At 51.1% G+C, this 14,234-nt stretch overlaps 1 protein-coding gene across 15 annotated transcripts in view; it reads right to left on the bottom strand.

Moving 5' to 3' along the window:
- TXNRD2 (thioredoxin reductase 2) overlaps positions 1 to 14,234 on the bottom strand; it is a 68,720-nt gene that overhangs the window by 38,042 nt on the left and 16,444 nt on the right. For 10 of the 15 annotated variants that reach the window (XM_045363979.2, XM_005567957.4, XM_045363980.2 and 7 more), the window contains 5 exons: positions 6,410 to 6,466; positions 5,105 to 5,249; positions 4,387 to 4,461; positions 1,972 to 2,050; positions 1,427 to 1,489 (listed from right to left, as the gene is read on the bottom strand). In XM_045363979.2, coding sequence (XP_045219914.2) covers positions 1,427 to 1,489; positions 1,972 to 2,050; positions 4,387 to 4,461; positions 5,105 to 5,249; positions 6,410 to 6,466 — 419 coding nt within the window. Of the gene's footprint in view, positions 1 to 1,426; positions 1,490 to 1,971; positions 2,051 to 4,386; positions 4,466 to 5,104; positions 5,250 to 6,409; positions 6,467 to 14,234 lie in introns of those variants that run through there. The other 5 variants (XM_065522499.1, XM_074004427.1, XM_065522500.1 and 2 more) reach the window with 2 other exon arrangements.

Raw genomic sequence — 14,234 nt, 5'->3', positions numbered from 1 at the left:
CTGCACAGGCAGGAAGTGAGGGCTAGGGCAGAGCTGCCTGCTGTCTGCTGAGTGCGGAAGGCATCCCCTCCAAACGCTCATGGAGCCCTCAGCAAAGACCGGGAGAGTGCTTAGTTTAGGGAAATCTCCATGCAGTTCTTAGCTGACCACTAAGCTAACCAAGTAGAGACTTCAGTGGCCTCATACAACAAAGAATAAGAGTCGACAAAGTCAGTTCCGAAAAGTCACCAAATAAGCAGCTGTAACAACAGAATCCTGGGGCAGAGGGAGAATCTGGTTTCCAAAGTTACCACATTAAATTATTTGAAATGTTCGGCTTTCAATTAAAAAAATTACAAGATACGTGAAGAAACAAGAAACCATGACCCTTACACACTGCTGGAAGGAATGTAAAATGCAGTCATTGTGGAAAACAGTCTGAGGTTCCTTGAAAGGTTTAACATAAAGCTACCACATGGCCCGACAGTTCTGCTCCTAAGTGTAACCCAAGAGAAGTGAAAACTGAAGTCCACCAAAAAACTTCTTTGCAGATGTTCACAGCAGCACTATTCACAATAGCTAAAAAGTGGAAATAACACGTGTTCATCAACAAGCAAGTGGATTAACAAAATGTGGTCTATCTATACAATGGAATAGTATCCAGCCATAAAAAGGAATGATACTGACACACACTACAGTGTAGGTGAACCTGGAGGTTGTTATGCTCAGTGAAGTAAGCCAGTCACTAAGGGACACACACGTACAATTCCAGTTACATGAGAAGGACTAATGTGTACGATTCCACTTACACGAGGTGCCTAGTGTTGTCAAATTCATAGAGACAGAAAGTAGGTGGTGGTTGCTAGGGGCTGGGGGAGGAGGCGCTGGGGAGTTAGGTTTAATGGGAATAGAGTTTCAGTTCAGGGATGATGGAAGGAGTGCTGGCAATGGATGGTGGTGACTGATGGCCACACAGCTCTGTGAATGTACTAAAAACCACTGAATTGTACCCTATAAAAGGCTAAATTTTATAGCCTGTGAATTTTATTTCAAACTTTTTTTAAACTGGGGGAGGAGAAGGAGGAAGATGAAGAATGAGGCTTATATCCTGAATGTGCCAACATTCTGAGGCTGAAGGGAAAAGGGGGAATCAGCAATGGAGACTTAGGAAGCAGGATGCTGGGGTAGAAGGGGACAGATCCAGCGGGGCAGAGGGAGAGCAGAACGAGAGCTGTCCTGAGGATCTGGCAGCTTGGAGGCCACTGGGGACCCCACATTTCAGCTGTGTGGATTCAAGAGCATTGGAAAGCAGAAAGTGATGACAGTGAGTATAGGGGGAAAGGGTGTGCAAGCCGCTGCCGTGGAAGCACGCGTGTAAAAGCACATCCCTCAGAGAGACCGGGGATGGGCCAGTGCAGCAGGGATGCTGTGCTCTAGGGACACTCACATGTGTGGGGTACCTCGGCCGCCCTCCAGTAGCAATGATGATGTGGTCAGCTGATAGCAGAATCTGAGAAGAAAAAGAGAAAGCCATGGGTCAGACAGGTGCATGGTGGTCACTTACCGGAGGGCCTGAGCACTACAGACCTTGGCCAGCAGTTCCCATAGCCCCTGCCCTGCAGTGTGGACCCTCGGCCAGCAGTTCAGAGGCCCTGTGGAGCTGGAATCCCATCAACGGTCAGCCAGGCAGAAGGGGGACAGGCAGAGCGGACAGGGAGATGTTCTAACACCAAGCACTTCAAGGCACCCTCAAATCCCCAAATAATCCTGCAAAGAGGGTGTGGCCACCAACCCTGTTGCCATATCACTCTGAGCAGCAGCTCAGTAAACTATTTGATCATGTTAAAGACAAGTGCCCAGAAAGAAGCCACCTTGTCGATTCCAGCAGCACGTGTTACTGAGAACAGCACCCAGGTCAAACACAGCTGCAGTTGGTGCCCAAGGTCTGCAGAAGAGTCCATAAGGAGCCACACAAGTAAGTCAGATGCTCACCTCTTTCCCACCTTTGGCAATGCCGCAAACCGTGTGCTCGTCAACAAAGCTGGCTTTGATGTTAAAGTACTTGACTTTTCTGAAAGATAAAGATAAGATTTTCAAACATTTCCTCTGCAAATTAAACGTCACCAATTGTATCAAATAGGGAGCACTGGTAAAAGGGAGTTCCAGCCTCCAGCAAGGCCTGGTGCTGTGGCTCAAGTGGACCAAGAAGTAAGCAGCAACCACACTGAGAAGCACGGAAGGGTTGTGTGGGCACCTCGCCTGTCCCCCAGGGATCCCAGGGACACGTTAACCACATGTGTCAAAGCAGGGACAGAAGCCAGCTCAGCACAGTCCGGAGAGGCCATGTACACCCCTGGTGTGCAGCGAGAGGTGGGTGGACCTCTCTTGGGGACAGTCCTCATCACCCAGACATGTTCCAGCAGGGAGCTGTGGTGCCCACCAGATGGTGTCACCTTCTGCCTTCAGGGGTGTGGTAACACCAAGAGAATGGGCATGACAAGCCTGGCAAAACGGTGGCTGGGAGCATGGTGCACAGAAATAAAACAACCCATGCTTTCTTTCTTTTTTTTTTTTTTCTGAGACAAAGCCTCACTCCGTCGCCTAGGCTGGAGTGCGGTGGCATGATCTTGGCTCACTGCAACCTCCACCTCCCGGGTTCAAGTCATTCTCTTGCCTCAGCTCTTGCCTCAGCCTCCCGAGAAGCTGGGATTACAGGCTTGCGCCACCACGCCTGGCTAATTTTTGTATTTTTAGCAGAGATGGGGTTTCGCCATGTTGGCCAGGCTGGTCTTGAACTCCTGACCTCAAGTGATCCACCCACCTAAGTCTCCCAAAGTGCTAGGATTACAGCGTAAGCCACCAAGCCCCACCCTTTTTTTTTTTTTTTTTTTAGAGACAGATTCTCACTCTGTCACCCAGGCTGGAGTGCAGTGGCACGATCATAGCTCACAGCAGCCTCGTCTCAAGTAACTGGAACTATAGGCATGGGCAACCACACCTGGCTAGTTCATTTTATTTTTTGTAGGGACATGTAGCAACAAAACTATGTTGCTCAGGCTGGTCTGCAACTCCTGGGCTCAAGTGATCCTCCCACCTCAGCCTCCCAAAATGCTAGGATTACAGGCATGAGCCACTGCACCCGACCGACACTTTCTAATGACAAAAGGACCGTGCAGCAGAAAGGGTTCTGGGAAGGCTCCGCCTCCTGCTTGAGCCTGCCTTCTCCCCACCAGCAAGCCTGCGCCTCCATGGGCTGTCTGAGGTGCATGAAGTTCCCATAGCAAGAGCCCTTCAATCACCTCAATGGCCAGGAAGCAGCCGTGGGACACAGCCACGCAATGCTCATGACAGCACTTTTCAGAAGAGTGAAAAAGCAGAAACAGCCCAGGTGCACCCCAGCCTCCTTCTGCTGGTGGCTCCGGAGCAGGCAGTGGGCTGGGCCTGTTTGATGCCCGCCCAGGAGCTGCCCAGGGCAGGGAGGAAGGAGGGCAGAGCCTGCTGCCCCCAGGAAACTGCACCGGGGGATACACAGCCCCACAGAGCAAAGCAGAAACTCCACAGCACAATGTAGCTTAGCTCCCTGGATAGCGGGAGAGCTCGTGAAGCCCAGGTGGAGGGCAAGCAGTTGGCTTCCTGGCTTCTCTTTCCTGGATTTAGCGGGCACAAAACTGCTGCCTGCTGTGAAGCCCCAGGAAGAACCCGCCTGGGGCCAAGCAAATGGTGCATGAGGAGAGCCACTAGACCTCTGCAGGACCACTGTCCCCTCCACAGCCCATGGGGCACAGGCAGTGCCACAGCCCCAGGAGAAAGGCTGGGCCTGAGGTGGTACCAGTTTCAGGCATCTGCTGTGCTGGCAGCTGAGCCCCAGGAGAAGGTTGCAGGCCCAGGGAGCATCAGCCTCTGTGCTGGAGATCCCCCAGGAGCTGAAAGGAACAGTGACCAAGTAGGGACATTTGCTCCAGCGGAAAGCACCAGGCCCCTGCACCCACACCCAAGGAGCTGGAGGTGTGCAGTAAGACGGGGGTTCACAGGGTAGGGGCTTGCCACTGGGATGGCCCTCACCGCTTATCAGCCCCAGGCCCAGTCGTGTCCACGCTCTCTGGCCTGAGGCCTCCCAGCCCCAAGCGCCTCCTCCCTGTGCAGCCCTGGGCTCTGGCCATTCTGCCAATGTGGCCTCACTCGTTCCTTGGCAGCACCTCCAGGCTGTGCTCAGCATCAAAGGGCAGTCTTCCCTTCCCCTGCAGTCACTCCCATCTGCTCCTTGTCCTCATCCCCACCCTTGAGCAGGACCTGAATCCCCAGAGCCTGCCAGGGCGTGCTCTGCACAGTAAGTAAGTGTGTGTCCAGGCACGAAACGCCCGAGAGAAGGTCCAGAGGGTGGCCCACTCCCCAAGAGAGCTTCAGTACCTGTCCTGCAGCTGGACACGGTGGCCCCAGTTCAAGGACTTCACGTGATTTTGAACAGCTTCTGCCATCTTCCTCCTGTGAAGACACAAAACAAAATGTAAAAGTCACAACACAGGTGTTAGCTGCAGGGTCTCACAGTGGACTATTAGATTCAAATGGTACATTCATAGAAATATCAAAAAACAAGAGTGCTTTGAGAGGTGGCAAAACGTGACATCCATCCCTACGCGCCACCGCCTGTCCCAGGCTTGGGGCTATGGACCTTTGGACTCACAGAAAACAGGGGCTCTGACCCACGGCTATCCAGATGCAGCTGTTCTGTGCCCCAAAGGCTACTCACAGCAGGCAGAGCCTATCTGAGCCACTGTGGGTGTGGCTGGGCCACGTGGTCCCCTTCCCAAAAGAACTCAGCTGAAGCGGCCTCCCACTCCGCATTCCAGGCCTTGGAGATGGACTGTTCTTGGTGGGGCTGTGCTGTGCACGGTTGCAGCATCCCTGGGCTCCCCACAGAAGGGGATCAAACGCTTTCCCAGTGACAACCAAAACTGTCTCCAGATATTCCCAAATGTCTGCAGCAGACAGCGCAGAGTCGCCCCTGGCTGAGAAACCCATCCTACGGCGCACTCCCCATGAGGGTTCATGGAGGATAAGCCCCCTCTTCCTCTTCCACCCAAGAATAGAAGAAAAGTACCAGAATGCCACGGCGCCAGGTCCTTACCAGTCATGCGGCACGGGCTGGGCCACCTCCCAGCCGTAGTGGGGGGCATCTTGGATCAGGCCTCCCAGCAGTGCCGCCTGGTGCATCAGCTTCTTGGGGATACAGCCCACGTTGACGCAGGTGCCGCCGAGGCCCCACCGGGTGCCTGGGACGTGGGAAGAGCACGTTTGAATTTATGTTCAGGTGACTGCTAAAGGCTTCCCTGTTCTTCTAGAGTGTTTGGAATTCCTTTAAGTTGCTTTGTAACTCTAACAGGGCCCAGTTGACATGCCACATGAATCTGCTCTCTATAACTGTACTCAAAAATAAAAAGTTGTTTTTGTTTTTTTTTATTATTTGTTTATTTGAGACAGAGTTTCACTCTTGTTGCCCAGGCTGGAGTGCAACGGCGTGATCTCCGTTCACCCCAACCTCCGCCTCCCAGGTTCAAGCTATTCTCCTGCCTCAGCCTCCTGAATAGCTGGGATTACAGGCATGCACCACCATGCCCGGCTAATTTTGTATTTTTAGTAGAGATGGTGTTTCTCCATGTTGGTCAGGCTGGTCTCGAACTCCCGACCTCAGGTGATCCACCCACCTCAGCTTCCCAAAGTGCTAGGATTACACATGTAAGCCACCATGCCTGGCCTATTTCTATTTTTAATTAAAAAAAAAAAAAAATTTAGGCCGGTGTAGTGGCTCACGCCTGTAATCCCAGCACTTTGAGACGCCGAGGCGTGCAGATCACCTGAGGTCAGGAGTTAAAAAACAGCCTGGCCAACTAAATTGAAACCCTGTCTCTACTAAAAATACAAAAATTAGCTGGGTGTGGTGGCATGCACCTGTAGTCCCAGCTATTCAGGAGGCTGAGGCATGAGAATCACTTGAACCCAGGTAACAGAGGTTGGCAGTGAACCGAGATTGCAACACTGCACTCCAGCCTGGGCAACAGAGCGAGACTCTGTCTCAAAAAAAAAAAAAAAAAAAAAAAAAATTAGAGACAAGTTCTCACTCTGTCGCCCAGGCTGGAGTACAGTGGTGTAATCAGAGGTCACTGCAGCCTCAAACTCCTGGGCTCAAGTGATCAAGGTCTGCCTTGGCTTCCCAAAGTGCTGTGAGTACAGGCATGAGCCACTGCACCTGGCCAGAGTCATTCTTGATAATGATGAAGAACTTTAAAGTAATGTTGAGTGAAACAGGACACTGTCCAGAGACCATGGACAGCAGGGCTGAAGGACTTTGGTGTCAGTTGCCCTCTGTACAGCAACTGGGCCCACCTCCCGCCTCCTTTCCCAGGCTACCCAGCTCCCATAGGGTGCTGCCTACCTTGGGGAGAAGGTTCCACGTAGTCCACCACGGCCACCTTCCTTCCCAGCTGAGCGGCTGCAAGGACAAGGAGAGCAGCAGGTGAGCATGGGGAGCTGGCTCAGGACTCAAGAACAGGCACTCCTTGGGGCCTGTGAGGTCCAGAAGAGTGTGGGCAGGGCCTGGGCCTGTGGCTGCCCACACGGTGGCTAAGCTGCACGATGCTAGGGACCCCTGATCTGCCTCTGCACTCTGGCCTGCTGAGGTGCGCTGCCTGCTGGCTCTGCACTGAGCCTCTTGCTGCCACTGCCCACCCAGCTGCGCTGCCCACACACAAGAGCCCTCAGACCTCTCAGGGCCTTCAGCCTTTGTACCATCCATGCCTCACAGTGCTGGCATCAGCCCCACCTGCCCCTGCATGTTCACCATAAGCCCAGCACCCACCCAAGCATCCCTGGGTGGCATCCTCCAGGTAGCCACCCCACTGGGAATGGCTCCTGACTCAGCGGCTCTCCCTTGTCCCTTCCCAGCCCAGCCAGAGCCCCCTAGGTGGGTATTTGCTGCCTCACTGTCAGGACCAGGACACCAAAGCTCAGGAGAAGTGACGCAGCAGCCCCAGGGTAGGCCAGCCCCAGAGCAGGAGCCCAGTCCTGACTCCAAACCACACTTCCTGTGGCAGAGCCACCCAGCTGCCGTCCCAGCCATCGGCGGGGCCACCCAGGGCCACATGTTCTGAGGCCAACACAGAAACCATTAGCCAGGACCGGGCACGGTGGCTCACACCTGTTATCCCGGCACTTTGGGAGGCTGAGACAGGTGTATCACTTGAGGTCAGGAGTTCAAGACCAGCCTGTCCAACATGGTGAAACCTGTCTCCACTAAAAACAAAAATTTAAAAACTGGCTGGGTGTGGTGGTGCAAGCCTGTAGTCCCAGCTACCCAGGAGGCTGAGGCATGAGAATCGTTCAAGCCCAGGAGGCAGCAGCTGCAGTGAGCCAAGATCATGCCACTGCACTCTAGCCTGGGCGACAGAGCAAGACTCTGTCTCAAAAAAGAAAGAAAGAAAAGAAAACATTAGCCAGGGCTAATTTCAAGCTTCCATTTGGCCGGGCTTGGGCACTGCATCAGCAAACTTCAGGCCTTGGACTTGACTGCCTCCCAGGGCACACATAAATCTCATGAACCCTACAATGCCATGGGATGTGTTTGATTCATGGCTATTAGAAAGCAAGATTAGAACAAAGTTTTGTAAGAGTTCATTTTAAAAATCCATTTTGCTTGGCTGGGTGCGGTGGCTCACGCCTGTAATCCCAGCACTTTGGGAGGCTGAGGTGGGCAGATCACGAGGTCAGGAGATCGAGACCATCCTGGCTAACACGGTAAAACCCTGTCTCTACTAAAAAACACAAAAACAAAATTAGTCAGGCATGATGGCAGGCGCCTGTAGTCCCAGCTATTCGGGAGGCTGAAGTAGGAGAATGGCGTGAACCCGGGAGGCGGAGCTTGCAGTGAGCTGAGATCGTACCACTGCACTCCAGCCTGGGCGACAGAGGGAGACTCCGTCTGGAAAAAAAAAAAAAAAAAAAATCCATTTTGCTCACTGAATGAATAATGGGATTCCCATGCTCAATTTAAAAGCTCAGGCCAAGGGGATGCTTCAAAAAGCTACTGTCACCTGGGCACAGTGGCTCATGCCTGTAATCCCAACCCTTTGGGAGGCCAAGTGAGGCGGATCACCTGAGGTCAGGAGCTCGAGACCAGCCTGGCCAACACGGTGAAGCCCCGCCTCTACTAAAAATACAAAAATTATCCGGGCATGGTGGCAGGCTCCTGCAGTCCCACTTACTCAAGAGGCTGAGGCAGGAAAATTGCTTGAACCCAGGAAGCGGAGGTTGCAGTGAGCTGAGATTGTGCCACTGTACTCCAGACTGGGTGACACAGTGAGACTCCGTATCAAAAAAAAAAAAAAAAAGGTAATGTCCACAAGGCGCAGTGGCTCATGCCTGTAATCTCAACACTTTGGGAGGCCACGGCAGGCAGACTGCTTGAGCCCAGGAGTCTGAGACCAGCCTGGGCAATACAGCAAAACCCTGTCTCTACAAAAAATACAAAAATTAGCCGGGCGTGGTGACATGCGCCTGTGGTCCCAGCTGCTCAGGAGGCTAAGGTGGGAGGATGGCTTGAGCTTGGGAGGTGGAGGCTGCAGTGAGCCAAGATTGTGCCACTGCTCTCCAGCCTGGGTGACAGAGCAAGACTCCATCCCAGAAAACAAACAAACAAACAAACAAAAAAAGCCAGTGTGCAACTCCCACATCTGACCATGACGGAGCAGGGCCCAGATTTACCCTCCCCCTGAAGCCACCCAAAACCCAGGTAAAATGCATGAAATGGCGGGCTTTCAGGTACTCGATGTCAGGCAACAAAGGACCTGAGGGAGAGGAAACAAACGTGGTGAACGCTGGGGAGTCTCCAGGACCCAGCACTGCAGGCCAGGGGAGACCCAGGAGAGTCCAGCGCAGGAGAGGGTTGAGAGCTGGGGGAGACTGAGGCAGCCAGAGGTCATGCATAGGAGACAGTGAGGAGGGGGCTGCCTAGAGAATCTGGGAGATCTGATCGACGCATGTGTCTTGGGAAACTACCTGAAACCAGACAGAACCACCTGGAAGGACTGGCGGGGACGGTGCCTGTTCCCAGAAGCTGGACTGGGAAAAGCATGTAATTCTTATGGCACTGGGTAATGCTTCAGTAGTTGAGAATCATTAGCTCTAGACTGGGCCCTGCTCCATACCCACCTAACAAATCTTTTGCAGAAGACCCAAAAGGATCAAACTGACTCTTAATAATGGCATCAGCAGAGCTCAATAATAATATTTCTAGAAATACAAAAAATGCCCCGAATCCAATAACGTAAATTCAAGTGTCTGGCATTCAACCATAAATTATCAGTCACACAAAGCAGCAGGAAAATACACCTATAAAGGGGGGGCAAAAAATTAGTCAATGGAGACTCACTAGGAACTGACACAGATGCCAGAATTAGCAGAAAAGATCAATGAAACAGGTATTCTAACTATTCCATATTTTTTTCTTTTCATTTCTTTGGTCGGACGCCTCACTTCTGTGCCCCATCTCCACCCTGTCACATACGATAAACTATCTGTTCATGTGTCTGTCTCGGTAACTAAACTGCAGAACTCTGTGAGTCAGGGGATTTGTCCTGGTTTGTCTTTGCTGTTCCAGGTCCTGGCCCAGAGCTTGGACCACATTAAGTATTCAAATGGTCTGTTGAAGAAATTAGCATGTCAAAAACAAACCTTTCTCACAGAACAATGTTCCTCCTTGAGTGTTCAAGATCCCAGACCTCTGGGTCCCTTTTTCCCTATTTACTCCCTACCAAAAGTTCTCTCTCCTTTGACTCCGGGGTGGTTCTGTAAACCTCTTATGCAACCCAACTTGCACTATACGGCAGCTACTTCTCACAGTCACAGACTTTTGGCGTGGGAAGGATCTTTTTTTCTTTTTCTTGAGATGGAGTCTCGCTCTGTCTCCCAGACTAAAGTGCAATGGTGCGATCTCGGCTCACTGCAACCTCCGCCTCCCGGGTTCAAGCGATTCTCCTGCCTCAGCCTCCTGAGTAGCTGGGATTACAGGTGCGCACCACCATGCCTGGCCGATTTTTTTGTATTTTTAGTAGAGATGGGGTTTCACCATGTTAGTCAGGCTGGTCTTAAACTGCTGACCTCGTGATCTGCCCACCTTGGCCTCCCAAAGTGCTGGGATTACAGGTGTGAGCCACCATGCCTGGCCAGGAAGGATATTATATGCAATTTGTTCTACCTACTTACCTGAAGTTTGCATCTCCTTTATAACATCCTCACCAAGCGCTCACCTATGCCTGGTACCTTTGTCTGGGAATGTACTGTCTTCCAAAGCGGTCACTGAATTTTGGGAACTCTCCCAGCATAAAATTCCTCCTCATATTAATTGGAAATGTTTTCCTGTAACTCTTTTTTTTTTTTTTTTTTTTTGAGACGGAGTCTCGCTCTGTCGCCCAGGCTGGAATGCAGTGGCCGGATCTCAGCTCACTGCAAGCTCCGCCTCCCGGGTTCACGCCATTCTCCTGCCTCAGCCTCCCGAGTAGCTGGGACTACAGGCGCCCGCCACTTCGCTCGGCTAGTTTGTTTTTTTTTTTTTTTTTTTTTTTTTTTTTGAGACAGAGTCGCTCTGTCACCCGGGCTGGAGTGCAGTGGCCGGATCTCAGCTCACTGCAAGCTCCGCCTCCCGGGTTCACGCCATTCTCCTGCCTCAGCCTCCCGAGTAGCTGGGACTACAAGCGCCCACCACTGCGCCCGGCTAATTTTTTGTATTTTTTAGTAGAGACGGGGTTTCACCGTGTTAACCAGGATGGTCTCGATCTCCTGACCTCGTGATCCGCCCGTCTCGGCCTCCCAAAGTGCTGGGATTACAGGCTTGAGCCACCGCGCCCGGCCTAGTTTTTTATGTATTTTTAGTAGAGACGGGGTTTCACCGTGTTCGCCAGGATGGTCTCGATCTCCTGACCTTGTGATCCGCCCGTCTTGGCCTCCCAAAGTGCTGGGATTACAGGCTTGAGCCACCGCGCCCGGCCTTTGCCCAGCTAGTTTTTTTTGTATTTTTAGTAGAGATGGGGTTTCACTGTGTTAGCCAGGATGGTCTCAATCTCCTGACCTCGTGATCCGCCCGTCTCGGCCTCCCAAGTGCTGGGATTACAGGCTTGAGCCACCGCGCCCGGCCTTCCTGTAACTCTTAACTATCTCCCCCCACCCGCCACATGCCCACTCTTCAAAATTTAAAACAATTTATATTCTTTCTTTCCCCTTAAGTTTTCTCTTTTTGAATTCCTTCAGTGATGAGTTTCAAGGATAGATTCCTTAAACTAGGATAGTTTAGGTGACTTCTCTCCAAATGACCCACCTTCTCCAAAGTTCAGAAGGGATTTCCGATGCTCCCAGTAGGAAGTCTGAAGCCCTAGAAATGGGCAGCTCTGGACCTGCCCTGGCTCCAGGCTGTGTCAGCCTTGAACTCGGTCGCAATCAAACATCTGACCTATAGAAGTTAACAGCAGGCCAGGTGTGGTAACTCATGCCTGTAATCCCAGCACTTTGGGAAGCTGAGGCGGAGAGATCACCTGAGGTAAGGAGTTTGAGACCAGCCTGACCAACACAGTGAAAGTCATCTCTACTAAAAATACAAAATTAGCTGGGTGTGGTGGTGGGTGCCTGTAATCCCAGCTACTCGGGAGGCTGAGGCAGGAGAATTGCTTGAACCCAGGAGGCAAAAGCTGCAGTGAGCCGAGATGGCACCACTGCATGCTAGCCTGGGCAACAAGAGTGAAACTATGTCTCAAAAAAAAAAGTTTCAGCATTCACTGAAATCCCTGAGGCTGTGTTTTTTTTTTTTTTTTTTTTTTTTTTCCCAAATCTTGTGGACTTCTGAGTGGTACAACTGCAGCTGCCTTGCCTGGTAACTTGGGTACCTGGTTTGTGGGTCCAAGTGTAGGCCATTCGGGTAGATTTGATTTTTTTTTTTAATTTAAAAAAAGGCTTTTTTTTTTTCTTTTAAAAAGACAGGGTCTCGCCGGGCGCGGTGGCTCACGCCTGTAATCCCAGCACTTTGGGAGGCCGAGGCGGGTGGATCACAAGGTCAGGAGATCGAGACCATCCTGGCTAACACAGTGAAACCCCGTCTCTACTAAAAATACAAAAAAATTAGCCAGGCGTAGTGGCAGGAGCCTGTAGTCCCAGCTACTCGGGAGGCTGAGGCAGGAGAATGGCGTGAACCCGGGAGGCGGAGCTTGCAGTGAGCCAAGATCGCGCCACTGCACTCCAGCCTGGGCGGCAGAGCGAGACTCCGTCTCAAAAAAAAAAAAAAAAAGAGAAAAAGACAGGGTCTCACTTTGTCGCCCAGGCACTGGTGTGCAGCGGTGCGATCGCAGCTTGCTGACACCTTGACCTCCTGGGCTCAAGTGATCCTCCCAGCTCAGCCTCCCAAAGTGCTAGGACCACAGGCACACACCACACCCGGCCCTCAGTGGTTTTCATGGATGAGTGTATCCCCAGACCCTCCGAAGGGGAGGATACTGCCTTATCTCTCTCCTTCTTCCACCAAGAGGGCCACACCTGGCCTTTCAACCTTGATCCAAGTGAGGTTGAAAAGCAAACAGGGCATTCATCTTCACCCTTTATAGCCACATAGCCACGTCTCCTGCCTACAAGCAGCTTCCACTACCCCTCGCACCCCAAGGCCCGGCCTCATCAGCCGCAGCATCTTCACCTGGCCTTTCACACTGAAGCAGAAGGAGTGACGGTTTACTTTCAGCTGCACGGTCTCCATCATACCCGTAGACCCAAAGGCCAAGCTTCCCCTCCGACCCTTCTCCTCAGCTCACTGCCCCACTAGCCATTCTGCATGTTCAAACAGCGCAGGCGCAACACGGAAGATATAACCAAAGGCTCAAGCTGGATTGTGGAGATGAAAACTACAACACAGGAGATGAAAAATACACTGGACGGGATTAACGGCAGGTCAGATGTTGCAGAATCTTTTATTGATGGGTTTGAAAACATAGGAATAGAAACTGTCCAAAATGAAATGCAGAGCGTGTGGGGAAAAGAAAGAGATCAGCTTGTTACTGTGTCTATATAGAAAGAAGTAGACATAAGAGACTCCATTTTGTTCTGTATTTGAGATGCTGTTAATCTGTGACCCTACCCCCAACCTTGTCCTTGCAAGAGACATGTGCTGTGGTAACTCAAGGTTTAATGGATTTTGGGCGTGCAGGGTGTGTCTTTGTTCCTAGAAAAGCTAGGTATTGTCCAAGGTTTATCCCCATGTGATAGGATGAAACAATGTTGCTAAAAGGTTTATCTCAAGGCACAGGATTTTCCTTTAAACTTATTCATGTCACAGAGATCCTTGTTCTTATGTCTTACTGCTAATTTCCTCCCTAAAAACGATCCTATTGTCCTGCCACTCCCTTATCTTTAAGATGGTAAAGATAATTATCTATAAATACTAAGGGAACTCAGAGGCCATGCCGGCGTGGGTCCTCTGTAAGCTGAGCGCCGGTCCCCTGGGCCCCGCTTTTCTTTCTCTATACTTTGTCTCTGTGTCTTATTTCTTTTCTCAAGTCTCTCGTTCCACCTAACTAGAAACACCCACAGGTGTGGAGGGGCAGGCCACCCCTTCAGAGCGAAAATTGGTTCTAATGAAAAGAGCATCAGTAGGTTGTGGGGAAGCTTCATGCAGCCTAATATACATGGAATTAAAAGTCCCCACATGTGAGGGGAAGAGGGAGGGACAGAACAATTATTTGATAAAATAATGGTCAAAAATTTTCACAACTTCATGAAAACTAAAAATTCATAGAACCAAGAAGTTCAACAAACTCCAGCAAAAAAAATAAAAATAACAGAATGACATCAAGGCACACCATAAGTAAAAACCATTGCTCAAGACCAATGAAAAGAGAAAATCCTAAAAGCAACCAAGACGCACCACAGAGAAACTAAGATAAAAACAGTAGCAGATTTCTCACTGGAAACAATGCAAACCAGAAATCAGAGGGGCAAAATTTTTAAAATACTGAAAAAAAAAGGAGGTCCAGGCACGGTGGCTCACACCTGTAATCCCAGCACTTTGGGAGGCCAAGGCGGGCGGGTCATGAGGTCAGGAGATCAAGACCATCCTGGCTAACACGGTGAAACCCCGTCTCTACTAAAATCACAAAAAATGAGCTGGGTGTGGTGGCAGGCAACTGTAGTCCCAGCTGCTCAGGAGGCTGAGGCAGGAGAATGGCGTGAACCCA

Source organism: Macaca fascicularis, chromosome 10, assembly GCF_037993035.2.
Source record: "Macaca fascicularis isolate 582-1 chromosome 10, T2T-MFA8v1.1".
Taxonomy (NCBI): domain Eukaryota; kingdom Metazoa; phylum Chordata; class Mammalia; order Primates; family Cercopithecidae; genus Macaca; species Macaca fascicularis.
The sequence above is the reverse complement of the archived record's forward strand: the minus strand, read 5'-3'. Positions and strand labels throughout refer to the sequence as shown.